The sequence below is a fragment of the Rhinolophus hipposideros genome (assembly GCF_964194185.1).
Source record: "Rhinolophus hipposideros genome assembly, chromosome: 1".
Lineage (NCBI taxonomy): Eukaryota > Metazoa > Chordata > Mammalia > Chiroptera > Rhinolophidae > Rhinolophus > Rhinolophus hipposideros.
The window spans coordinates 4,855,145-4,882,934 of NC_138047.1; the positions used below are offsets into that span (position 1 = coordinate 4,855,145).

The window sequence follows — 27,790 nt, forward strand, 5'->3', positions numbered from 1 at the left end:
CTCTTGATGGTAAGGCTCCGGAACAGCGGGTACCACGCAGAGAACTGACAGTGCAGCACATGCTCCTTCTTCATCCTCCAGCTGCCGCCGCTGTCCCGCGCCCTCCTTCCAGCAGCCTCCCGGAACCCTCTTCTCCCGTCCCGGAAGTGCCCGACGAGCTAGTTTGACTCTAGGACGCTTCCGGTCCATAAAGCAAGGAGGAAGTGCCAGAAAGGGGAGCAGAGGAGGAAAATCGCGGGCCGTACTTTTAGTGCACACTCATACACGTAAGAACACACACAGACACAGAGTTCTGGTCCCGGAAAAGGAATCACGGAAGCGTTAAGAAGGGGACCGTAAGAAGGGCACGGCTCCGCCTTCCCGCCTAGGCGCGCACTGCCCCGGAAGGTAATCATCTCAGGCCGGGTCACCCGCAGGCGGGGGCTCTACGGGTGCCGGGAGGGAGCAAGTGCGCGTCTGCTTATAACCGCTAGGCGCGGCTCTCAAGCAGTAAGTAGCACCGGCTTCTCTGGAGACTGCTGCTTCGGATTCGTGCTTTCTTCTTTCGTCCCCCTTCCCAAAGGAGTACCCTTCCCTCCACCCCACACCTTGGAGTAGGTAATTGGGCGCGGGCCAGTCACGTACAAGGTCTCTGGGGAAGAGGGAGGGAGCACATCTGGAGCGTGCGGGCACTCACACGCGCGTGTCTCCGGCGCGGACGGCGCTCGCGTCCCGGGCAGCGAGGGGCGACCGCCGCGACGGCGCGGAAAGCAGAGCGAGTGCAGAGGCAAAGCAGGGGCTGGGGTACAAGAGCCCGGGCTCCTCGGAGTAGGGAAGCAGGCAGCGCCACAGTTCAGTCTTCATGCGAGTGCAGTGGTTGAGGCATCTGCGAAGGGGGGAGGGTGATGAGAGGGCAGGGGCCTCTGGGTGTGAGGGCGACTCTGGAGGAACGAGAGGAGAGGCACGTTCAGGAGAGTAGGCGGAAGGGGGAGGGCTCCCCTTGGGGCATCGAGTTAATGTAGTCTAGCCCCGCGAGGAGCAGCCTGGAAAAGCCAGGCTGTACCAGTGTCCACGCCGTGCTGGACTCAAGACGGAAGGAATCCAGTTGAACTTCTAATATTCATTTTTCCTCCTCTTCCCTCCCCATTACACTGTCATCTATTTTCTATACTCCTTCCCAAATGATGTATCTGAGGGCGACTAGAGAGGAGAATATCGAGGCAGCTCACGTTTGCTTTTTCTCTTTAAGAGAGAAGCGACTAGCTGCTGAGAAGCACCTTTTGAATGTAGCCGTTAGATGTCTCCTTAAAGTTGCACACTTACGGGTCCACCTAAGCAGTTTTCAGTTGTAAAGGTAAGAACCTTTCCAGGCCTCTTGAGAAAGATATTCATTCGAATAATTACTAGATCCTCTGCCTATTTGGAGTTAGAAATTCTTCCCCCCCTGGAATACGCATTGTTTCATGGTTTGTTTTTCTCCAAAATGCTAACTGGCTAAGTGGTTTAGTTGGGAGCATTGCTTTTAAAGATATGTTTTCAAAGCAGAGGTAAATAGAACACAGTGTTGCAGTGTGTGTGTTGGGGGTGAGGTGGGGTTATCAGTACCTCTGAGAGCCACGATTATGCAATCCTTTCTGGAGAGGGAGAGGAAGAAGCAATATTCTCTATATGTTAGGAGAAATGGTGCCAGACTGCCAGATTTAAGAGTGACCTCATGCCAAATGGAGCGGTCTCTCAATCGACCTAGAAATAAAGGAGTTACAGCGAAGGAAATGTTAGCACTGATGGGGTGAATTTGGGTAAGGTGTTTTCTCTTGAAGATAGGAATCAATAGATGGAGGAGAAAGTAGAAACTGGAAATATAGTCGTTATGGGAGGACGAACACGTTAACCACCCAGGAAACTTGAGTGTGTGTGGAGGATAGGTTGTTCAGTGACGTTTTAGCATGAATTCACAGTGGATTTTACATAACTTGGTACACATTTAACCAGCATCAAATCTACATTACAAACATGCTCCAGTATTGTGAATGGATACAGCGAAGTTCAATTTCACTATTTTTTTTAGCCACCATGTTTGTCTTTTCTTCACTTAGCCATGAAGTGTTCATATTCCTCAAGTTTCTTCAATAAAACCTTTACAACAATGGAAATACTTGCTTTTTCTCGTGCATGCCAAAAAAATATTGGTAGCCAAATGAGTGGGGGGAGGGTTATTGTGCAATTACAAATTAAATAATGAAAAACATTTCCTTCTCTGAATCAATTAACATGACTAATACTTGTAGGTTAGTATTTCCAACTGCCTACTGGTTTTCTCCATTTGGAAATCTTGCCAACATCTCAAACTCGAGATGAACAACAGAGCACCACCCCTTTCTCCTTTTGATGTCCCAATGTCCTAAAAGATCATCTCCTTGGAATTAGCTCGGGAAACCCCTTCCCTAGATGCTGTTTTAGGAAAAGTAGTAAGTCTCACCTGCAAGGAATTAAATATTTTCTTGCCTCTGCTACCACCCTAGGCCAAACCTACCATGTCTCTTGCCTGGGCTATTACAAGTGTTACCAGAACCCCACTGTTTTGTCTTGAGTCCATCTGCCAGTGTGCACTGGCCCAAAGAAATGCACGAGCAGGAGTTTGCAGTATAGAAAGGAAAAATAGTTGAATACTGAATTGGCCAATTCAGAGGAGAGCTTATATTCTAAATAAACCGACTCACCCAATGCATATTCTATAGGGCAAAATCATAAGACATCGTGGGTTAGTGGTTCCCGGTCATGCTAGGAACTGATTGGTCAGAGGTGAGGTGAGGGTCCAGTGTAGATCTGTCTGATCTCATGGGAAAGTAACCAGGGGTTCCTTCCACCTTCTGTTGGAGGCGCTAAAACATAACTTAGGCCGAAATTTTACATTTAGCCGGCCAGCAGTCCCAACATGTGACCCTGAGTCAGGTTTGGGCTACTGTCTTCTGCTGCTTGGGGGAGATGGGGGGAGGGGTCAGCGGGGAGGGGATAGGAATTGGTGATGATCAGGGGAAAGGCTAGGTGTCTGAGGGATAGATGATTTCTAGAGCTAGCATTTAAAACTAGATTTAATCAAAGTCATAAGGACCCTTGGTTTCACAAGAGGTTCTTTACTGGTCTCATTACTATGTTGCTGTAACCCATTAAATTTAAGGGTAATTACAGTCAGTTCACTCTTGCTCAACCAGAACTAAATGTGATTATAAATCACCAAGTAGCATCATTTCATAAAATGTTAGTTCCCTTCCTGCCTACCCAACCTCCACACCTGACAGAAAAGAAGAAAAATTTTCAGTGTCTTCCCATCATTAACAAATCAAGTACAGGAAGTCTTCTTTATCTGAGGATAATGGTTGTCAGCAAAGAAAAGCTCACTTCAAGTGAACCCTTGTGATGTGGATAACAATTTTACCATAAATGGTACAAAAGGACCGATAAAAATACCATCTTTAAAAACAATTTAAATCTTATGATTATAATTAAGATTATTAAATAGAACTATACTAATTTGATTCTTTGTTCATTACAAGTCAAGTGGCTTTTCTGTGGAATTCTGAAAGAATTGTAGAATGGAATCTTAAATATGCCTAAGCATTTGATGTTTGACTTTAACAACACATTCATAAATTATTTTTGCAAACAGATCCTCTCCCACTTAATTTCTTTTGGAGTGCTTTGTTGATTTCTCTATCCAATTAAACTCGTCCAACTGCCTGACCTTCATTTGTCAATCACAAGCCTTGCTTATAATTTGAGCTCCGACATCTTCTATTTGGTTTAGAATAGATGGTGTTTACAGTATTCTACTTTGATATGGGAGCGACTAGCCAACGTAAAATTTCCTGTGATTTTTTGCTTCACTTTGCAACCTCAGGAAACCAGCGATTCAAGTATCGTAATTTGAATAATGAGTGCTTTTGAGATTCTCAGTTTAATTTGAATCTTAACTCCCACTTCCCGCTAATCCAGCTGTTATTACTAATATTGAAATATCCAAGTTTGTGAAAAAGTAATCACTTATCTTCCTCCCTTCAGTGGAGAATTGTAAGTGCTAACTCCAAAGAGCTTACGGAGCAACGAGAGTTTGTGGCATGTCAGGGTTTGACAAGAAAAAAATTCTGAGATATTGTAAATTAGAATTACAGCGCTTGGAGAGTAAAAGAGACAACAGGCTGTTAATACCTGTGGACCAGCTCTAACAGAGTGCTCCCATTCCTGTACATCTGTTGAAATTTAGGATTGATTTCCAGGTGGCTATTGCTGGGATTATCCAAAAGAGACAATAGCCAGGGGCCATGGAAGCCCCCCAGGGCTTCCGCTTATTTACATGTGAACTTCCCGATCTGCTGCCCACAGCTATCCACAGGAGCCACAGGACATGTCCTTGCAGACTCTGCTGCCTGTCCCAGAACTAGCCCCTTTTCACCTTCTCCCATCCCCTTTGTCTACAGCTAATGTAAAGCCTTTCTGAACAGCTTACATCTTTCTCTTCCCCGCCTCCCATTTGTAGAAAACACTTGTGGGACTTTGGGGGACGACCAACCTGTTGTCTTTCCTAACTAGCCATGCTGCAGGTGGATTAGATTCCATACCCCAAAACCAGTCTTTTTCTGCTAGCAATGGCCTAATAAATCCTTTCTTTTAAAAAGACTGGGCTATGGAAGTTAATTTTTTTTGTTGTTTAACAGGTTGTTGGGTGCTTCATTTGCCTGCAGATTTAGGGGAAGGAGGCAGGCATCCAGTGGAACCCAGCCCTTGGAGATGTGTTTGCAAATGTTAAATCCATTGTAAGGGGTTTTTTGGAGAGGGTGGGGAGGAAAAGCTTGAGAACCACAGGGCTTGCAAACTGCCCTGTAATTCCTCAACCCTTCCCCCAGATAATGCCTATGCTTTTGTTCCTGTGATTCCTTCTATTTGGAATGCTTTCCTCACCTTCTTAGTCTGTAAATCTGTTGTTAATATCAAACTGCCGTTTAAAAATCTTCACAATTTTCCCTGCCTCCCACGTGGATGTGATTTGCCCCTCCTTTAAAGCACCCTGCTATTACATTATCTCTACAGCAGGCATTTGCCCCTCTGGTTAATTGCTAAAGTGTAAGGTCCCCAAGGGGAGGAATAGTTGTCCGTTTGCACTTAGTATGTGCTCAAACATTTCAACTGTTCGTGCTTACAAAGCTAGTTAGAGACTCCTGCCTGCCACTGTACAGGAATTCTAAATCCCTCACATACTCCCTCACTAGGGTCTTCTGTGCCCTGGAAAAATCATACATCTGACACACCTTAGACCGTCAGTGTTCAATCCAAACAGTTAAAATGGCTTATGAGATTGAAACAGTAGAGCACTAAGCACTATGTACATGGGTTGTTTTCTTAAAAAACAAAACAAAGCATTACTACTACCTTAGCAGCCACATGTAGATAACCTTAGACAACCTTAAATTCTGGCTAATGAAGTGGAAAACATGCAAATTAAACTTTGGAAATCTCAAAACAACACTGAATCAGCTTGGGAAAGCTCTGGCACAAGAGCTTTCGGAGAAGGCTGTGCGGCATGGAGTAGAAACCTCGTTTGCTCATTCTTCAGCGCATTACTTGTAGTGACTGGCCCCCACACTACACCATTTCGCTACTGAAATGGTGCTGAAAATGATATTCTAATGTTTCAGGAGTATTTTGGAGGTGCTTTTATAGTCCTGAGCATTTGGGGACTACACAGTACAGAACATACTTTTGAAATCACTCTTGAATCACATTTTCTTTATTCGCACTGTCAGTAGATTGCTCCAGTGTTCCCCCTTGGGGCTGACTGCATTACAGGAAACCCTAGAGAGGCCCAGCCCTGTCTGCCACTTTCTCTTTTGTCCTTTATGCCTTTTGACTCTCTAACATTCTAATCCGTATGGAACTGTTTATACCTTCACATTTGCCTACCCAGGTCCATCTTTTGATTAAAGACTGTTTCGTAATTTGAGTTTAACTAACTTGGTTAAATGAAGAGCAGATGAAGAACAATACTTTTTCATCTTTTTGGTCATCCACAATCCCTTTGAAAAGCTGAGGGACGATATAAAGATAGAAAGCTGGCGGGGGCAGGGGGCAGGTGTCTAGCAGATAACTTAAACGCTTTAAAGTTTCTGTAAATCTGAAGAAACTAGTTTGCTCCTTAGCCCCTGAAGATGCCCCCACGGGAGTGGGGCGAGGACTTGTGTGCCCTAACACGTGTGACTGACCCTTTGGAGGCTCTGTGGGAATCCAGACCAAGAACCCTTGTCATAGAGAATATTAGTGACTGCCTAGCTCTGCCTTCAGTGTTAACCGGTGGGTCTTAACGCCTCTGAGGACTGCGGGTCTTTTCTTTTCAGCAGTTTGGGTATGTACAGAAAGGTACTTGGGGTCAGAGTGTTCCTTTTTAAAAGGGGAGGTGAAAATCCACTTAATGTAAGCGTCCTGTACCAGTCTGGACACATGGTATGTTGTGTCCCCTCAGTGGGGTGGCTTGGTTGCCGATGGTATTTTCTCATAAGTTAGAATTATAAGGGGAGGCAATTTTCCTTCTCTGATGTTATTAATAGAAAGGAATGGGCATCGAGAAGGTAGAAGTCTAGATAAAAGTTCTTTTATGTGGGTATAGAACACACAGGTAGAGACAAATAGCCAACCTCTGGTAAGTTTTCATCTGGCTCGGCATTCTGCTTTGATGATAGTCATGTAAACTATTTGTCTAATGGAAACCAATGCCAGTTAATAGTTTACTTAGTAAACTATTATCTGGGATACTTTCAAAGGAGTCACTGCCTGCTTTCTTATGCTTTATGCATGTACTCGTCGTCAATATGCTAAATGTCTGTCTCTACATACGGAAATATCCACGTAGCTTCTTTATTACTTTCAAGCCTCTGTTCATATATCACTAAATTAAAGGGGGCCTTTTCTGATCACTGTAGATTAGCAAGCCCCCACCCCCATCATCTTCACTTTTCTTTTCCTTCTTAATCCGTCTCCATAATTTAGTAACTTTGCATAAATCGTCTGTCGTTCCTTACTTTTTCTCCCTTTCTCCCCACCAGAAAGTCAGCTCCGGGAAGGCAGGGCTTTTCTTGCGCCAACTGCTGTCTTTCTAATACCTAGGATGTCCTGTCATGTACAGTGGCTCTGCCACCGGCTGCTTTAGCCTGGTTACCTAAGATACTTGATTGGTATTTGGTTTTTACAACTATTGATACACTTTGTGCGTACTTCATGGTTTAAATGAGCGTGAAGATGTACGGACATCTCTTTCTTCCTCATTAAGTGGTTTTTCTTTCTTTAGCATATAGTCATCTTTTCTTACCTAAGGCCTCAAATTTTGCTTCTTTGCCAAAGTCCTTATTGGAAATTGACTTCCTAGGTTTTCCCATAATCTGCAAGCAACAATGTTGGTAACATTTGAATAAAACATAAATACATTAACTTTACAACAGAAATACATGTTGAGCTCAGGCAGAATATATGTGATGTGACAATTAAGTTCACAAACTTATAACTATGTTGCTAACCTTTTTTAATGTCAGAGTGATTCTTCATTATGACTTTGTACCAACTGGACAAACAGTTAACCAAGTTGACTGTTTGGAAGTGCTGAAAAGGCTGCATAAAAAAGTTAGACGACCTGAACTTTTCACCAACAATTCATGGCTCTTGCATCACGACAATGCACCAGCTCACATGGCAGTAGGGTTTCCAGGCGGGAATTCCCACCCATTCTCAGGAATTTTTTTCCCTTTCCCATTCCTGAATCCTGAGATATAAACTGTTTTCTGTTCTCCACGATGAAACGTTTCCACAAAGTGACGGCCGATACTACTAACCACCTGGGTTCAAAGAGCTGATTTTTCCGATTTCCTGACCAACCTTTCTTGGGATTCAGGAACGGGAAAGTGAAAAAAATTCCTGAGAATGGACAGGGATTCCTGCCTGGAAACCCTACACAGCACTGGCTGTGAAGGAGTTTTTAGCCAGTACACAAATATCTATTGGAACACCCTCCCTACTCACCTGATCTGGCCCCCAGTGACTTCTTTCTTTACCTGAAGATACAGGAAATATTGAAAGGAAGACATTTTGATTACCTTCAGGACATCAAGGGTAATACGACGACAGCTCTGATGGCCATTCCAGAAAAAGAGTTCCAACATTGCTTTGCAGGGTGGACTAGGCGCTGGCGTCAGTGCAGGGTTTCCCAAGGGGAGGACTTCGAAGGTGACCGTATTGACATTCAGGAATGAGATATGTCGCACTTTTTCTAGGATGACTTCGCGAACCTAATCGTCCAACCTCGTACCCCCAGAGGACAGCAGAGTGGTCGCTTGGCTCAGCAGTGCTGGGCATCCCTAGCCCGCCGCGGCCAGGACAGAACTCCTTGCCTAGTCTCCTGGCTTTGTCAATCTTTTCAAACCAAAGTGACCTTTAGCTACCCACTATCCTGAACATTTGCCTGTTGGGGATTTTAAGACTACAAATGTGGTGGTTGTTGAGATGTAATTCACATACCATAACTCACCTTAAACTGTAAAATTCAGTGGTATTTAGTATTTTCATGAGATTGTGCCATGATCACCACTGCTTGACTCCAGAACATTTTCATCAAAGAGAAACCCCATACATACCCTTAAACAGTCCTCCGCACAGCCCCTTGGCAACCACTAGTCTGCTTTCTGTATCTGGATTTGCCTACTCTGGACATTTCATGTAAATGCAACTTTGTAATGTTTGGCCTTTTGTGTCCGACTTCTTTCTTTCCAGGTTCATTCATGTTGTGGCATGAATCAAAATTTGATTTCTGCTTATGGCTGAATAATATTTCATTGTATGGAATACCACATTTTATTTATCCATTCATTAACTGATAGACGTTTAGATTATTTCCACTTTGGGATTATTAGGAATAATACTTCCATTAACATTTCTGTACAAGTTTTTGTGTGAGCGTATGTTTCATGTCTCTTGGTTATATACCTAGGAGTGAAATTACTGGGACCTGTGGGAAGTCTCTGGTTAACCTTTTGAGGAGCTACCAGACTGTTTTCAAACTGGCTGCACCCTTTTTACATTCCCACCAGCCGTGTTTGAGGGTCTCAGCTTCTCTGCATCCTCACAAACACTTGTGTCTTTTATTATTATAACCATCTTAGTGGGAGTGAAGTGGTGTATCACCGTGCTTTTGATTTGCTGTTCTCTGATGGCCAGTGACGTTGAGCATATTTTCATGTGCTTATTGGCCATTTGTAGACCTTTGGAGAAACATCTATTCAGATCCTCTGGCTATTTTCATTTAGGTTATTTGTCTTTTATTATTGTGTTACAAATGTTTTACATATTTCAGATACAAGTCTATCAGATTTGCAAACTTTCGGTTCTGTGGATTGTCTTTTGACTATCTTGATGGTATCTTTTGAAGAACAAAAGATTTTAATTTTGATGAAGTCTTAATTTACCTTTTTTTTGGTTGCTTGTGCTTTATCTGTGACATCTAAGAAACCACTGCCTAACCAAGATCATGAAGATTTATGCTTACGTTTTCTTTTGAGAATTTTATAGGTTTAGCTCTTATATTTAGATCTTGGATCCATTTTGACTTTTTATATATGGTATAGGTAGAGGTTCGTTTTCATTATTATGTGTGTATCTAGTCCCAGAACAATTTGTTGAAAAGACTATTCTTTCCCCCACTGAATTGTCTTGGCACCCTTATTGAAAATCAATTGACCATAATCTATGGGTCTAATTCTGGACTCTGAATTCTGTTCTATCAACGTAGATGTCTATCCTTATGCCAGTCCCACACCATCTGATTACTGTGGCTTTTACAGTAAGTTTTGAAATCAGGTGGTGTGATTCTTTTAACTTGTGCCAAGATAATTTTGAAATTGAATGTAACTAACTTAGTCCAACACAGACAAGTAGATGAGGAGCTATTACTCTTCAGAACAAGTATAAGCAGGCCCCACACTAACTTAATTCTTAGGAACAGAATGACTATCTAAACTTGGCCAGCCAGATTCACTTTATTCCTTCCTTCATGTCTTCAGCAGTGATTTTTAGGGAATTTTTATAGCAACATAACTGAGTAGTGTTGAAAGTTGGACAATGTAAAGAAAGATCTAGTGTCTAGGCGATAGTTTTGGAAATCATTTCATCCCAAATGGGAGCAGGGATGGTAGGGATAGGACTCTTTCAAAAAATGTTTGAGGTAGCTTTTTAGAACTTGTAATGTCGAGGTTATGGTTGGTAAAGAATAAGGGATTGGAGATACTTATATTTCTAGCTTGGGGATGATGGATAGATGTAGTTAGGAGAGTAGAATGCAATGGGCGGAGGAAAGATACACAGTAGTATCGTCTGTTTCAAGAAGTCCAGCAACTTTGGAGGAGAGAACAGGGTTATGAGGTGGTTGTTTGTTTTGTTGGTTGTGTTTTAGGATGGGGGAAACTTGATGTTTGAGGTGAAAATTGGAGATGTGATGGGTAGTTTACTTGTCACTGTAGGTTCCGAAAGAACAGAGCAAAGCCTGTACGACAGTTGTTGGTAAGAGAAGTGATGATGCTTGATGCTGTATTTTCCCAGGAGCTAAAGTTGGGAGTTAGGGTGGGTTAGGCAATGGTGGAACTTAAGAGGAGTGAATAAGGAACTTAAGAGGTTGGAATAGCCACTGAGAGATGTAGGTAAAATAACAAGGAAATGGAAAATAGGAATGAAAAAGATAAAACAGATAATCAGTCTAGGAAATCCAACAGCTAAATATCAGTCCCTGAAAGAAAGAACAGAGAAAGTGGAGGGAAGGGAATTATCAGTGAAATAATTTCCCTGTGAAGAAGCATAGTCTGAAGTTTCCAGAAGGAAAGGACCCACTTGACGACCCACTATAGTAAAATCAACAGGAAGATGTGAATAACTATAATAAGAGTCCAGAGAAAGAAAACAAGGCACAGAGGAAAAAGGGTCAAGAATCAGGATGGCTTCAGATTTCTCAACAGCAATACCAGAGGCAAGACAACCGAGCATCGTCCCCTAATTTGTGATAGAAAAATATTTTCAGCCCTTAATTTTATATGCAGCCAGATTAGCAATCAACTTTGAGGATAGAAAAAAGATGTTCAGATATTCCGGGTACAGAATAAGGGGATTTAGCCAAAACAGAAGAAACAGTAGTAACGAAGGACAAGTGGGCCGGGGCCAGGGCCGCTCTTCCACGCCAGATCCTGTGCATAACTTATTATGCACAGCTGTGGCTTTGATAGGTTACCTTTGACATGAATGAGCCACAATAATGTGAATGTATTTACTTGCTACTGAACTGTACATTTTCAAATTATTAAAATGGTATATCAATTTGCAAGTTAAATAAAAAGATAGATGGGAGATAGAAACAGCCAGCCCACACACTCAGAGTTGTAAAGGGTTGATGAGGGGCAGTAGTGGCGGGGGTGGGGGAGGTCAGGGGAGTGGTGTACAATCTTTGTACTGTTTCTCCTTGGAAAGTTTTTTAAATTCAGAATCAGAAAATCTAAGCTTGTATCTGGAGTCCTAATTCGCGCGCGTGCGTAGTAGGAATGTGCTGCCCTGGGCTGGACCTGATTGGGATGGCTTTCCGTTCTTCCCTGGATGTTTCTAGGGCCTTTTGTATACTCTTCTACCTGGGGCACTTCTCCCAGATCCTCACATGAGAAAAGCAGCTTTGATGACAGATTAGTTTTTTACCATTAAAGTGTTGTAACTAGTGGCCTATGAACAACTGTTTCATTCAGAAAAATAAATGTAGCCTAAATAAATCTCATTCTCTTACAGCGTGAACTTCTTCCCTGAGGACTGTATAAAGACTAGTTTGAAAATGGATAACCAAGAACCAACGGATTCTTCTCAAAATACCAAACAGTTTATTATTTCAGAGGAGGTATAAATTGTTTTTCACTTCCCTTCTCCCTCCCCACATAAAACTAAGTTTCAAAGAAATGTATAGACTGTGCTTTCAAATGAATGTTTTTAATTCTTTTTTTATTAGTTTCAGGTGTACAAAGCAACATACTAGTTAAGACATTTAAACCCCTCATAAAGGGATAACCCACCCCGCCAAGCTACTACCTTACCCCTCTGACATCTATAGCTGTTACAATACCATCGACTATCTTCCCTATGTTGTACTCCACATCCCGTGACTATATAGACCTATAGATTTAGTTACAGTTGACATTCAATATTATTCTATTTCAGCTTTGGACACAGTCTATGACGTGATCCCCCTGACAAGTCCAGTGCCCATCTGGCACCTTACATGATCTTTACATTGTTGATTATATTCCCCATACTGTATTAATTACCAATTTGTATTTCTTAATGCCTTCACCTTTTTCACCCTGCCCCCAACCCCATTCCCATCTATCACCCCGATAGATCTAGTCTGGCACCGTACCTAGTTATTGCAGTGTTATTGACTATATTCCTTATGCTATAACCTACATCCCCATGACTACTGTATAACAACCAATTGGTACTTCTTAATCCCTTCCCCTTTCACCCACCCTTATCCCCTTCCCATGTTAAAGAAGTCCCTCTAAGAGTCCTTGTAATACTGGTTTGGTGGCAATGAACTCCTTCAGCTTTTTCTTGTCTGGGGAGCTCCTTATCGGTCCTTCAATTGTAAATGACAGCCTTGCTGGGTAATCTTGGTTGTATGTCTTTGCTTTTCATCACTTGGAATGTTTCCTGCCACGCCCTTCTTCCCTGCAAAGTTTCTGTTGAGAAATCAGCTGACAGTCTGATGGGGGCTCCCTTGTAGGTAACTCGCTGCTTTTCTCTTGCTGCTTTTAAGATTCTCTCTTTGTCTTTAACCTTTGACATTTTTATTATGATATGTCTTGGTGTGGGCCTCTTTGGCTTTATCTTGTTTGGGACTCTGCATTTCCTGGGTTTGTATGTCTGTTTACTTCACCAGGTTAGGGAAGTGTTCCACCATTATTTCTTCAAACAGGTTTTCAATTCCTTGCTCTTCTTCTGGTACCCCTATAATGTGAATGTTGGTACTCTTGATATTGTCCCAGAGGCTCCCTAAACTCGCCTCAATTTTTTTGGATTCTTTTTTCTTTTGCTGTTCTGGTTGGGTGTTTTCTGCTACCTTCTCGCTGGTTGGATCCTCTGCTTCATCTAATCTACTGTTGATTCCCTGTAATATTTTGTTCGTTTCAATTATTGTATCCTTTATTTCTGAGTGGTTTTTTTCATGGTTTCCATCTCCATTTTTATGAGATCATTGAGCATTCTTATAACCAGTGTTTGGCACTCTGCGTCTGATAGATTGTTTATCTCTGTTTTGCTTAGTTCTTTTTCTGGAGCTTTGTTCTGTTCTTTCATTTGGGACATGTTTCTTTGTCTCCCCATTTTGGCTGCCTCCCTGTGTTTGTTTCTATGCATTAGGTAGGGCTGCTATGTCTTCCAGTCTTAGTAGAGTGGCCTTCTGTAGTAGGTGTGCTGTGGGGCTCCATGGCACAGTCTTTCTGGTCACCTGAGCCGCTCACTCCAGGTGTGTCCCTTAGTGGGCTGTGTGTGCCCTCCTCTTGTAGTTGAGCCTTGGTTGATAATTGCACATCAGTGGGAGGGACTGACCGTTGGGCTCTCTGGTTGTGAGGACTGGCCTGACTGCAGTGGAAGAGTTGTGGTGCAGGGGCTGACCCTATGGAGCAGGATCTGCCTCAGCAGGGCCCTGCTGCCTGCCCAATCTACCCCCTGGGTGCGTCGTACTTGGAGGTGGCTGGGTGATGCTCCAGCTCGTTTTGAAACTGGCTACGGGGGGTGCCAGCCCCAGGACCACCTTGGAAGGGATCTGCTGTAGGTCTACTTCAGCCACAGCCCATGTCTCACCCAGAGCCACCTAGTGGGAGCCACAAAAGAATCCGCAGATGGCTGTGGCCCGTGCTGCGCTTAGAAGCGCCTTGAGAGGCCAAACCATGAACCAAGGTCAGCTGCCACTAGTGCCAGCTTAGGGCTGCTCAGCCAGACATACCGGACACACTCAAGCCAGACGCTGCTTGTGTGGGTTCCAGGAACCTTTGAGAGACCCTAGGAAAGTCTGCAGCTGGAGCCAAGGCAGGCATCTGGAAGCCTGAAAGTTGGGTGGGGTCAGGTCTCAAATCACCAGCATGGGGCGAACAAACAGCAGAGACAGCTTCCTGTGTTCGTAACCGGGAAGAGGAAGGGCTCAAGAAAGAAACAGTGGTCTCCCCCACCTCCCCCGTCCAGAAGAAAGCCGCCTCTCCAGCCCCTGTCCCAAGCCAGACAACTCCGTTCCCCACCATTTGTCCCTGCCGCTTTTCCAGCTGTTGCCCCAGCGCTGGAGCTCAGAACAAGTGATTCCATTGGTGGGAAAGTCCGCATGCGGTCCCTTTAAGAGGGACGCCTGTGAGTGCAGCCGCACTGTCTCACTCAGTCACAATCTGCACTGGTTTTTCACAACCAGAAATTACGGGGCTTCTCTCCCCAGCACTGGAACCCTGGACTGGGATGGGGCTGGGATCTCTCACTCCTTTAGGGGATTGAGGGGACCCCCACATCCGAAATAGCCCTCCCTGATTGTTAAGGGTCATACGCGGGGTGTGGGACCAGCCCATTCCCTGTCTCTGACCTTCCTACCAGTCTGGAGGTGGCTGCTTCTGCGGATCCTTAGTTGAAAGGCTTCAGTTCAGTTTGATTTTAGGCGATTCTCAATAGTGGTTGTTTTGTTGATTCGTTGTAATTTTGATGTGGTTGTGAGAGAAGGTAAACGCAGCATTTACTGCGCCATCTTGGTTGTCCCATCTCTAATTCTTAGGAAACGGTTTTTAAACATTGTTCCTGCTCCCTTTTTAGGACTCAGGGACATTTTGCTCTTGTGTGGGAGCCATAGTGTTTCCCTCTCCATTACATGTATTAGTGAAATCGAGACTGTTTTTAAAGTGGATTTTAGCTGCTGATATCAAAATTCTCAATTTTTGTTAGAAGCTTCCCTGAGTAGAAGAATAAATCATATGTGAGTTTTAAGGCTTAGACATTTCATACTTAGGTATCGCATCTTAATTAGCTGTTTATGGCCTCACTATGTATGAGAACAATAAAAACCTAAGTTCTTAGTTGTAGTCTACATTCCAGAATTAATGTATGTCTTGTATGTTACTCAGTTTAGCTTTTTTAGAGGCTCTTTGTAGGAACCACTGCAATGGATACATTTTAAATCCTTCATCTTGGAACTCTGATCTTGACACTTTTCTGCAATTCTTTTTTATTTAAAAATCTTTCCATGTTACCTGTGAATAGGTCTGCTGGTAATCATTAGGTTGCTGCTGGTAAGAAGTAAAAGGTCCGATAGTCAGAAGCATCTACTGCTTCAGAGCCACAGTGACACCTTCCTGTTAGTGCAGCAGGCATGGGCGAGTTAGTCCTGGTAACCTAAACTCCTCACTGTCTAGGCAGAACGATGCTGGCGTGCCTCTCAGATTGGGTGGGAAACCCAGGTGTCATTATGGGAAGTCTAGTCACTCAACATGGTTTCCCCATAGGCTGCTTTCTTGTGTAGTCGCTGACTGTAAAATGCCACTGATGAGCATACACACACACCTATGCGGCCAGACCATGAGGCGCCTCCCAGAGGACCCCTCACTCCTTGTACTCCCTAATACGTACCCCTAGTCTTCCTCCCTGCCCCACCCCAACAGGTTTCTGCTCTCATTTCTTCTCCCCTCTCAGTACTACCTCCAAAACTCCAAACAGAAGCAGAACCACCCTTCAGTAAAACACGTTTTAATACGCTCAACTGAAAACTTGGACGTGAATTACCAGAAAATAAACATGATAATTGGGAGGGCCACGTAGAGAAAATGTGTGTGTGTGTTGGGGTGGGGGGGATCTAAATAAAAAACAACTCAGTTTGAAAATTTCCCAGTTTATCATCCATCTAATCTCCTTTTAGTTAACTGCAGAAGGAAAATGGGTCAAGCTTGAGAAAACAACTTACATGGATCCTACTGGTAAAACAAGGTAACCTATTTTTTTCTTTTGTAAAATGCTCAGTATTTGGGTTCTCAGGGTCTCTGTTACTGTTTGGCATAATTTTGATATTTTCCTCATTGTAAACTCCTATCTTAAATTTAAAAAGTCTAATTTAGCTGTTTTCAAATTGTTAGAATGTTTGAGTCACTTATAATCTCTGAAAAAATTACATTGTAAATTTGTTACCGTAATTAGTCAGAAATCTATTTCAACACCATTCTGCCCAAGTAGATTAGTGTGAACCTAAAACTTTGGGGACAAGCCTAATTTAAGCTAATAAAGCAGCAAAATGATTAACAGTACAGGTTGCTTCCTTCTAGGTAAACCAATTCTAATCTATAAATTAGAAAAATTAAAGAGGAAACATTTCTGGGTTTGAGGTAAAAGTTATATGCTTATATCTTGCATGTGGAAATGTAAATTGGAAAAGAAAACTTTTTGTAAAGCATTTCACAATATGTATTATATGCCATAAAGATGTTGTGTGAGGGGAGAGTTTGGGACCAGGTCACCGTGGGGCCTGAGACTCTGCTAAGAAAACTATTTGGAATCAGATTTAGGCCTGAAAAAGGTTCATCAAAACTTAAAAAAACGAAAATAAATTGAACGCAACCTGAACATAAAAAAAAAAAAAGAGAGAGAGAAATAATTGTTATAGTGTATGCATTTGGTAAAATCTATGCAACCACCTACAAAGCAGATTATGAAGACAGCCTAGCAATATAAGAAAAGTTAATGTTTGATAACAAAATTCAAAATTGTATGTATGCTTTTAAAACTCTGCCAAATAATGTGTAAGAAAAGGCTAGAAGGAAAACTGTAGAAAAATGTTAATGGCAGCTGTATGATTAACCTTTTTTCTTTTATTTTACAGATTTTCTGTTCAGTAATTTTTTATATTAAATATCAGGAAAAATGTGTTAAAATAGATTAAGCATTTACTTAGTGAAATATAAAAAATAAAATGGAATGAGAAAATATGAAAATGCAACTAAATGTATCTTAATTATATGATATAAATTAATATAAAAATTCCATTTACTAAGTGATCAAATAAGAATAGAGTTTCCTTGTGAGGAAATACTTCTATCATCAAAGTTAAAGTACGTGAACTTGCCAGTAATTTAAACTTTTGATTATATCTACTAAACCAGCAAAAATATTGGTAAGGCCCAATGTTGGCGAGCTATGGGAAACATTAAGATATATAACACCATTAAATTAAAACCCCAAAGTGAGAAAGCCAAGCACACCACGATCATCACCACAGTAAAGAGTATAGCTATTATTTATAGTGAGATTGATGTACAAAATTAAATATGAACTAAGTAGGGATTCGGAAATGCGGCAAGGCCCACACCTTAGGGAGCACAACATGTTCAAATGTACTTCTTTTTGTGAAAATATAGACAGATTAGAACCCAAGCTGTAGTGATATCATTTGGTTCTCTTCCTTATAATGTTTACGTTTATAACACCAAATAAAACCCTCAACACTAGTCTAAGGAGGATGTGTTGGTTCGCAGCACCTTGTCTCGTCACCTGACTCCTTCTTCCCTTCCTTCCTGCGTTAGGGATGTGCAGCAGAATCATTAGGGGATTATTTTCAAAACACCCACTAGGTGTTACCTGCAGAGAGTCTGCTCCAGTAGTTTGGGAGCAGGTTCTAGAGTCTACCCAACTGCCCTGCTCATATGGCCTCCGTATGTTCACCTCCAGCTCCTCACATAGGTCTTTCTCGCAGCTCCAAAGGGGTCTTACATGCAGCATTAACATGTCACACAGAATGTCAAGCTTGGAAGGATGAAGCTCTGTACTTTAGGCTGTGATTTATAAATTTATAAAATGTTTCATCTATTTCATATAAAAGCATGTAAGGATAAGGATACAATAGCAGCTAGAGAATCCTTTGTTCCACTGTCATATTCCTGAAAGAGGGTACAGAATTAATTTTACAAGTGTGAAAATAGGCTGGCAGTACATCCCTTTATTGACATTCAGGACAGAAGTGAAGTCATCATCTTGTGGCCCTTCCTACCTCCTGTGTTGGTTGACTAGAGGGAAGAAAGCAAAACAGATCTTCCCATAACAAAGACTAAAAAATAGAGTAACTTAACTAGAATCAGAATTCTAAAGCTACAAGAGACTTGTGAGATAACGTACTCTTAACTCCCTAGTTTTACAAATGAGAAAAGTCTCAAGGTTGTGGCTATGGGGTCAGCTAGTAGGCAAGTGGAGACTAAGATTTTCTGACTCAGTCCAGTGTACGTCGCTCTCTGAGTCCCGCTAAGGTGACTGGAGCTCTCACAGGGCATTCTTATTCTAGTATCTCTTATAAATGCATTTGTATTTTATTGCTCATAATTGCTGGCTCGTTACTGCTTATTTACCTCATTATAACCACTATATTGATGCTACTCTTTCTGTCTCCCTTATTCCTAGTGTATTTGGGATGGGACCTTCAGTGCTTTGCCCAGCACTGTCTTCTTCAGTCTTTAGGACTAACCTTAAGAGGCAGCAGAGAGAGCTATATCAAAGGTGTTTTGTCTCTTGCAGTTTGTATTACTGACTTATCAGAAGTGCTTGTTGGTTGGCTTCTTGCTACTAACAGGAATGTCGGCAGCTGTGAGTTGTCAAAGTCTGTTTGGTTTCCACAGGTTCATTTTGACATATTTGCCCTGTAAAATTTGGGTACAATACTGAAGTATCTAGTTTACAGAAAGTTATTTTAAAACTAGATTACATTATCTGAAATTTTGGTTTTTAATAGAAATGTGGCAAGATCCAAACCCTTAAGGATAAGCAGATAAAAAGTAGGAGGGTTCCTCCAAGTAGTACACCTTATACTCAGCGTTACTGTAGGGAGACAGACGTTGACGCCTTTCTTATCCCAATACCCAGAGCCACTCAAATGTCTCCCTTGGATGCAAAATTATTTGCTTCTTCACTCCCATCTCTTAGCACTGCTTTCTCCTAGTTGAGGAATGAGAGGGTGAAGGGGGAGTTGTCCCTCATGCCCTCCCCCTAGAAACACAAGAACTGGACTTTCCTTGCAGTGCTCCCCCAGAACAAATAGCTAATCAGCATGATGCCATAAAAGGGATCAGGGACGGGCTATCACTCATCTCACTCTTTCCTCCAGGGACATTTTCTCCTTTGATAAGATGTCACACACGCAAAGAAGAGCACTCTCCTAAATTTCAGAATTCCTCAATAAATGGGAAGGTCCTGCTTTCTTAAATTGTGTATTTTAGGTCACAGACCTTAACATCTGAATTGTATAACTATCTATCTCACCAGCTCTCATTATGCAGAATCCCCTCTGGAATTTTCGCAGGGGCATATTGTACGTCCACTGCTGAACAGCCTGGAAAGCTGTGATCACCAGTTGTGCTGTTCCCTGTAGATTTGTGGTCCAAACTGAAGAATTTCTCCAGTTACTGATTTGAAAGGCAGCTCAAGTGACAGCACCCAGAGGGCTAGATGTCGGGTGGCAGCTTTTCTCTGGTAATTTTCAGAAGCTGTAGGACAGCACAGTGGGTTGTGTTGACCATTGTCATTAGTATCTTTGCATGCTTTGCATTTGTAGAGTTCTGGCTGTACACTCAAAACCTAAGAACATTCTCCTCTTCAGCACTAATGATTTTGTTTTTTCTTCTGACTGAACAGAACTTGGGAAACGGTGAAACGTACAACCAGGAAAGGACAGTCGGCTGATGGTATGGGTGCAAACCTATTATAACCTCGTGAGGGAAGTTAGCCCACATCACTCTCTGTAAGGCTAGGTGCAGGGTTTTTCCTTCTACTGTAACCAAGACGTCAGAGCATTTACCTCCAATTATGATTTTTTATCTTTAAATCTAGTATTCTTTTCTGCAGTGCTCTGTAACTAAATCAGCTTTCTTTATAAATAACTTCTGGAGCCTGTTATCTAGACTCCAAACAGTGTTTTTGAGGAGAAGACATATTCATAGCCAGACACAAATCAATAATTTGAAGCCACATACTGTGTCTTGCTATGCTATGACTTTAGAAATCCTTTGTGTTCTGTTCAAAGGATCTAGGAGAGCCCTAGTTTGGAAAACTTATTTGCACTGAAAAATGCTCTTGACCACTTGCTTTAGATGTTGATGAGGAAATGGAATTAGGAAACAACTGTTCATTCAGTTCACTTTCCGTTCCAGCTGTAAATGCTTTGACTGCAAAGGTCCCAGAAACAATTCTGAAATTCACCTCTGGTCTAGGAGAAGTTGGGCGACAGGTCTTTTCTTGTTTTTCCCTTTCATTTTTTTTCCATTCTGTTCTGGTTTTTACTGGAAGCAAACAGAGTATCTGCCACAGCTGCTGCTTTTCTCTGCTGGGAAAGTTGAGGGGATGATGTGAATACCTTTCCTGGGAAGTTTGCTTTTCCCTAGAACTGAGTGGGATTTTGTTTTAGGGCCAAGTAACATATCACTTATTTATAAACATGGAAGTGTGATTATTTTTTCTTTAATTAATTTTTTAAGTGAGAATGACTTCCACGTTAACTAACAATATTGTGGCTTTCACCTTCCTATTGGGAATGGCAAACATAAGGTAGAGTTCGAATGCCACATTTCTTAAAATACGGGGTTTTAGTGAGATTGCTGTAAGCAGATTGCCGGCGTGACTGAGCTTTCATTAGGACTCTCCTGCATCTTATTTCCTGGCAACAGGTGTGACAATTATCCCGGTACTGCAAAGAACTCTGCATTATGAATGTATCGTTCTGGTGAAACAGTTCCGGCCACCCCTAGGGGGCTACTGCCTGGAGTTCCCCGCAGGTGAGTCACCCAGCTTGGAACTGGACTGTTTCTTGGGACTTGTCATTCAACGCCGTTTTATCTGTCCATGGGGTTCCAAGCTCAGCAGAACCCTTTCTGCAGTGAGGCGCCTCCAACCACCTCAGGGATCGTCACCCATGGAGGCAATCCAAGGCGTGTCACAGTTCACCTTTCCACGCCACCTGTCCTCCTCTTTGTGACATTCTTTCTAACCTCTCTGAGGAATTGCTTTTCCCTCATCTGTCAACTTATTTCATCTATCACTAGCGATCTCCCTCTGCCAAGAAATTTGCAGTAATAACTAGGCCAGACTCTTAACTCCAAAAACTATCAATGGAATAGAAAATTTTTTTTCAGCTGTACAGTAAGTTAAGCTCTCTAGAATTTATGCAGTGTGTTGTTATAGGACTGAATTGGGTTGTTACCATCAGGAGAGATTAGATCTCATCTATCATTAGTGGTTTAAGTTTTGTATTTTTAAGGTCCATCCCATATTAATATATAATTAACTTTATTTCCTTTCTTATTTACTCGCTATTTAACTTTAAAAGTAACTGAAGTGGCGGACGGATGGTTGGTTAGAGCACGTGCTCTCAACAACAAGGTTGCCGGTGCGACTCCCTCATGGGATGGTGGGCTGCGCCCCCCTGCAACTAGATTGAAAATGGCAACTGGACTTGGAGCTGATGGGTCCTGGGAAAAACACACTGTTCCCCCAATAAAGTCCCAGAAATACACACTGTTCCCCAATAAAATCCTGTTCCAATTCCCCAATAAAATCTTTTTTTTAAAAAGTAACTGAATAGCCTGTATTTCACCTTTTCTTGGTAATTTTTTATTCCTTTCAGGAAAGACTCAGAGTTGCTACTGTCCCTCTCCCACTTGGACTCTCTTCCTCATCACAGTATCATAGTGGTTCCCTAAAGCCCACCAGCCTTCAGTTCTGTCTTTTCTGTTCTCCCTCAGAGGTGATCTTCATCCTGGCATCTCACTACAGGGCCTGTGAGGGAGGAAGGCAAGATAGGTAACACTGACCCCATCTTAGGAGGAAACGGGAAGTAATAGGCTTCCGGTGCTGTCGTCACACAGCTAGGTCCAAAACCTGGGCCACTCAGCCATCACCGAGCCACTTGTCCTCCCAGGAAATCTGTTACCCGGGCTGTAGAAATCATTAGTGCTAAGATGCTCGTGAAAACCAATCTAGGTCTAAGTACGATGAACAGACGAAAGCTATCTGGACCTACTTAATCTGCCTAGGGTTTTATGCATTTACCTTTTTTTTCTATAAAAGTGCCAAACCTCGGTTTTACCAGTAAGACCACTTCTCACTATCCTCTGATTCTTCTCACATAGCTCAGCAGCAGCTATGTTAGAAGGAGAGATTCAAAGAAACGTGGGTTTCCCTCTCCTACCTCACTTGAACTTGAACTCCCAGGTCTCATAGATGATAACGAAAGCCCAGAGGCAGCTGCTTTGCGGGAGCTGGAGGAAGAAACCGGCTATAAAGGTGACGTTGCTGAATGGTCCCCAGGTTTGTATTGCTTTCCAGGGGTGGTGCATTTGGGGGCAAACCTAGGAAAATTAGCCAAGCAGTGGATTCTTCTGTTGTAAAAGCATTGCTTCTTGGGGTGTTCTTTATAGTCAGAATTCAGATGGCTTTTATTTTGGCTAATTCACTGAAGAAAAATGATAATTAGATTTGGTCACCCTCTACATGTGAACTTACCCTCCCCTCCCCATGACAGCAAGTTTGAGCAAGAAAGACCTGAAGTCGGAGAAGAATTATGAAATCATGTTGCCTTCCAGAGGTCCCCACACCCTGAGCTTTATTACGTACTCACCTCTGGCTCACCCATCAAACTCACGTCATGCGCCTAAGACTTTTTTTTTCTTCATGTGAAAGAATTTTACATCATGTCAGTACCATCTCCGCTCAGACTTACCGAAGTTTGCGCAGGAACTTTGGGGAAGATAGGGATGCTAGCTACATATGTTCTACAGTCCTCCAGCCCGTACTAAGTGGCGGGTAAACTGGTGTTCCTGCGTCAGTTCTGTTACACAGGACTTAGGAGCTGTCTTCTTCCGAAGGCATTTAAGTCATGAGACAAATGACCTCTGACTGGTGCCTGTAAAGATGACCTGTTGCTTCTCTCCATAGCTGTAAGTATGGATCCGGGTTTGTCAAACTGTACCACACACATTGTGACAGTAACTATTAATGGAGATGACGCTGAAAACGTGCGACCTAAGCCAAAGCCCGGTGAGTGCACTGGCTGTTTAAGGGCTGAACAGCATTGAATATTGTTTACCTTTGCTTTGCTAGTAGTTTCCTTTCTGACTGGTTAAAAAGTAACAGTCTTTTGCAGATGCTTCCTCAGTATTCTTGTCTATTTTCGTAATCTTGTGTATTTTTAGCATTTTTTACCACTTCATTGATTTTTATGCTTTCTTTATATAAAATGTTAAATTACATATTTCCATATTTTCTGTATTGAGTTTATTCTTACTTAGTAATATGAGCTACAGGCCTACATCCAAAATAGTAAACAATGAAAATCTTCAAAGTCATTCTGATTTCTGTCTTCATATATGTAAAGAATGGCTAAGTAACTGTTACAGGACAGCAGCTGATTAACTACTCTTATTGAGTTCCATACTTAGAGAAGCTTTTTGGAAATTCTTTGCTCTGTAATATATTTTAGCAAGTTTGGATTCAGAAGCTTTAATGCATGGCCGTTCCATGTCCTCACCTGCCCTTAAAGGTGTTGATATATACACCACAGAAAACCATGTGTGCAAGTGAGTCTTCCAGTTCTCATCTTCCTTAGTTGTTCCTAAATGTTTTGTACATTGCAGCTGATTTTAAACGCTCAATTTTCAAGCTAGCAAACAGACATGTAAACGGCAGTTCCTCCGAGTTACACAGAATCATCAGAAGATCCGGTAATTCCCTCCTGGGTACATACCCGGTGTACTTCTAGGAACTGAAAGCAGGGGCTCAGATACTTGTCCACCCACGTTCATACAGTGTGGCTCACAGTCCCCACCAGGGGGAATGGAAGACAAAATGCAGCATTCATACAATGAATATTCAGCCATAAAAGAACGAAATGTCTGATACACGCTGTAACTTGAATAAACCTTAAAAACATCGTGCTAAGTGAAATAAGCCAGACGGGCAAACACTGTGTGATTCTACTAACATGAGACACCTCAGGTCAGTACATTCCCAGAGGCAGAAAGTAGAAGAGGCGCCGGGGACGGGGAAGGGAGCGGTAGCGGGCTCCACGTTCCTACTGGGATGATGAAAACATTCTGGATCGTGCTGATGGTCACACAGTGTGAATGTATTTAATGCCAATGAATCACACCTTGAAAAATGGTGAAAATGGTAAATTTTGTGTCGTGTATATTTTCATACAATTTAAAAATACATAGATACGTATGACAGAATATGCTTTAAATTTTGCTATCAAACATTTGATTGGGAGAACGATAACTTTGTACTATGGAATTTTTTACTGTGTATACAAATCAAATTAGTAGAGACCCAGGTTTCTGTTAAGTTCTTAGAGTCTTTCTGAAAGGTCCTGCACAAAAGACGCATGTCTTGGCATTCCAGGCCCTGCTAAAATGTCCTCCTTCTGTTTCTTTGCAGGAGATGGAGGTATGTTACTCAGCTTCCAGTGTCTGTCCACCTCTATGGTTTGGTGGAGTGGTGAGGGCTATGGGCCTTTTGTGTTCTTCTGGTAGGCTCTCCTATTCTTCAGCTTTGTTTTCACTTGCATTTTGTCTATTTAGAATTTATGGAAGTAATTTCCTTACCAAAGAATGACTTGCTGAAGAGACTTGAAGGTAAGCATTCTTAACATTATTATCCAACTCTCTCTTTTCCCCACCCATTCACAGAAAAGGGGTACTAAATATAATTGTTTCTTTATATTCTTTATCATTCAAGTCAAATACATAGCAACTACTTTAAAACTGCATTTGACCAAGAAAAAATAATTGTCCTTTCCAGGTGGCATAGAGTCTGAAAATATGAGTAAGACATTGTATCAAGTGAAAGCTTTCAGCGGAGGCTCTTTCCCTATATAAATCCAGCTTATATTCCCTCTTATTAGCCAGAACTATTTATACCTTAAATCTTTAACCGTGGAGATACGGAGGTTTAAGGAGCTCTCTGTTAGCTATGCTGGGGTGTTAGATGGTTCTTTGTGCAAAGTGTATGTTAGAGGAGAATTGAACAGTATTCCTTCTATAAATACAAATACTGAGGTATCTACTCTACGCCAAGAGCCATGTGCTGACACAATGAACTACACTAACCAGCAGTGTGGCCCTTAGTAACGTACAGGTCACGTGGTTAGTGTGTCATCCCTGGCCAGGGATTCTGTAGTAGATTATGTGGACAGATGTCCCTGAAAGAACTACTAGGATGGAGTGTACTGAAGACAGGACCGGGCCCGTCACGGAACTCCTCATGCCGCTCGGTAGGTCCACATTCACTCACTTAATTTTTACTGCAAAAATTGAAGCATTGTTGGACCTGGAGCTTTGAGAGCAACCTCTCTCTCCCATAAGTACCAGTGGCTTCCAGTTCTTTTTTTTTTTTTTTTAAGTTTACTGGGCTGACAATTGTTAGTAAAGTTACATAGATTTCAGGTGTACAATTCTGTATTACATTATCTATAAATCACGTTGTGTGTTCACCACTCAGAGTCAGTTCTCCTTCCATCACCATATATTTGATCCCCCTTACCCTCATCTCCCACCCCCCCGCCCCTCTTACCCTCTGGTAACCACTAAACTATCTGTGTCTATGAGTTTTTGTTTCTCATTTGTTTCTTGTTCTTTTGTTGTTTTTGGTTTATATACCACATATCAGTGAAATCATATGGTTCTCTGCTTTTTCTGTCTGACTTATTTCACTTAGCATTATACTCTCAAGATCCATCCATGTTGTCACAAATGGTCCTATTTTCATCTTTTCTTACCACTGAATAGTATTCTATTGTGTATATATACCACAACTTCGTAATCCATTCATCTATTAAAGGACATTTTGGTTGTTTCCATGTCTTGGCCACTGTAAATAAAGCTGCAATGAACATTGAAGCACACGTGTCTTTATGGATAAATGCTTTCAGATTTTTGGGGTAGATACCCAGGAGAGGGATTGCTGGGTCATATGGTAATTCTGTTCGTAATTTTTTGAGTAAGCTGCACACTGCCTTCCATAACGGCTGCACCAGTCTGCATTCCACCAACAGTGTATGAGGGTTCCTTTTTCTCCACAGCCTCTCCTACACTTGTTACTATTTGCAGTTCTATTTTTTAATGTCTATGTTGTTTGTGTGAAAAGTAAAGTGGATCTTTCAATCAGTGATTTCAGGTTCCCAGAAAGCTGCCATTCCTACTGTACTTTTTAAAAAACTGGATCTGAGGTAAAAACCACCTCCAGATTCAAAGTCAGAGTTAGAAATACTCATACTGAAGACTCAGTCATTTATTAGGCATTTACTCAGAGAAGCATGGCTCTCAGTAACAGACACCGTAAGTTAGTCTGATGTGTTTGCCCGGATTTGAGCTCAGCGGACCGTGTATTAGGTCCAGCTGAACAAGTTCCACGGCCTCTAAGCTTTTCTCATGTAACAGGAACAACAGACAGCCCCTATCTCTGAGGAGACATAAGTAAAAGAAAATGGGAGAATGTTGGCACATAGTGCTTAAATGTTATATGCTGTATCTTTTATCATTTTTTATATTCGGAAAGTATTCTTTAATAAAAAAACAACCTTTCCTTCTCCCTTCCACCTAATTAAACTTCCATTCTGGCCTTAGAAGAGGGGAAAATATAGAGAAAGAGGGGGAGGCAGATAGAGAAAGAGGGGGAGGCAGATAGAGAAGGCTATATGGGGGGGAGGTGTAAAAGCCAGTTTTCCTAGCTTTACTAGACTCAAAATATAGTAATCAAATCATTTCCTCAACAAGCAACATTTGAGAAGTTGCAAAAGGTATTTGGAGTTCAGTTTGCTACAAGAAATAGCTTTCAGCACTTACCAAGCCCGTCATTCAGGTGAGTAGGACATAACCCTGCCTTCAAGGATCAAAGTGTCTCTGAGCTTGTTCTAAATGAGTAGCTTGAAAAATAAGAGACAGATTTGAAGTCTGATAACTTCCATCTGAGCGAAACCGAAATTGTCATTAAAGCCCTTTGTAAGAAGGTTCTGAGATGTCATCCTTTATAGAATTCTAGACCTATCATGCATAGTAGTTAACTTGAATGGGGAAAGTATGTATTCCCTAGCGGTGAGAAAGACACGTGAGTCTCTAAGTCAGGTACTGAATAACCATGCACAGTTTCAGAGTAGCAAAGCCCGATAGTGAGCTACAAATGAAGTACCAATCGGATCTACAAAGCTTTCCTGTTTTAACAGAAAATCATCATCTGTTATATGTGCTCTTGTCTTTCTTCTTCCTGTTTGCTTGTCTCATGCTGGAAACGTATGTAATCCTTTATTCTTCCACTAGAGTAAGAGCTGTGAAGGCACAAAATGCCTCCTTCACAGTATCACCAGCATGCAGCACAGCACTGGCACATGGGAGCTGCACAGTAAACACTGATGGAGTAAGAGCTACTACCCTTTCGTGGCATCACTGTCTGACATGTCTCCTTTGCTTCCTCTAGCTCTGGTAGCTGAAGAAAATCTGATAGTGGACGCCAGGGTCTATGCCTACGCTCTGGCACTGAAACATGCAAATACAAAGCCCTTCGAAGTGCCCTTCCTGAAATTCTAAGGCCAGAGGACAACAGCCATGTTTTTGTAAATGAGGCCCCCAGCCCTCCTCCTCTAAGACTTTGTATTCAGCTTCGTTTAATGTAGATTTGAAATGAGCTTTTTCATAAAATAAAGGCAACAAAAAATGCA

At 42.0% G+C, this 27,790-nt stretch overlaps 2 protein-coding genes across 12 annotated transcripts in view; one reads left to right on the plus strand and one right to left on the minus strand.

The window, feature by feature from the left end:
* Window positions 1–454, minus strand: part of CDC123 (cell division cycle 123) — a 60,511-nt gene extending 60,057 nt beyond the window's left edge. Inside the window, exon 1 of one of the 2 annotated variants that reach the window (XM_081053220.1) lies at window positions 1–454. In XM_081053220.1, the coding sequence (XP_080909346.1) occupies window positions 1–74 (74 nt within the window). In that variant the 5' untranslated portion in view covers window positions 75–454. The other variant, XM_081053221.1, reaches the window with a different exon arrangement.
* NUDT5 (nudix hydrolase 5) lies at window positions 437–27,790 on the plus strand. Of its 10 annotated transcripts, XM_081053244.1 has the most exons (10): window positions 500–593; window positions 1,229–1,333; window positions 11,827–11,932; window positions 15,974–16,041; window positions 18,496–18,591; window positions 19,723–19,772; window positions 20,751–20,858; window positions 22,294–22,389; window positions 23,017–23,118; window positions 24,517–24,746. In XM_081053244.1, exons 3-10 carry the CDS (start codon window positions 11,870–11,872, stop codon window positions 24,609–24,611), a joined length of 678 nt encoding a protein of 225 aa, XP_080909370.1. In that variant the 5' UTR covers window positions 500–593; window positions 1,229–1,333; window positions 11,827–11,869; the 3' UTR covers window positions 24,612–24,746. The 10 variants fall into 10 exon arrangements, with proteins under 10 accessions (XP_080909379.1, XP_080909378.1, XP_080909377.1 ...); XM_081053253.1 differs by lacking the exons at window positions 1,229–1,333; window positions 18,496–18,591 and adding an exon at window positions 27,550–27,790 and having other exon boundaries at window positions 437–597; window positions 23,017–23,122; window positions 24,660–24,713; XM_081053252.1 differs by lacking the exons at window positions 1,229–1,333; window positions 18,496–18,591 and adding an exon at window positions 27,550–27,790 and having other exon boundaries at window positions 445–593; window positions 23,017–23,122; window positions 24,660–24,713.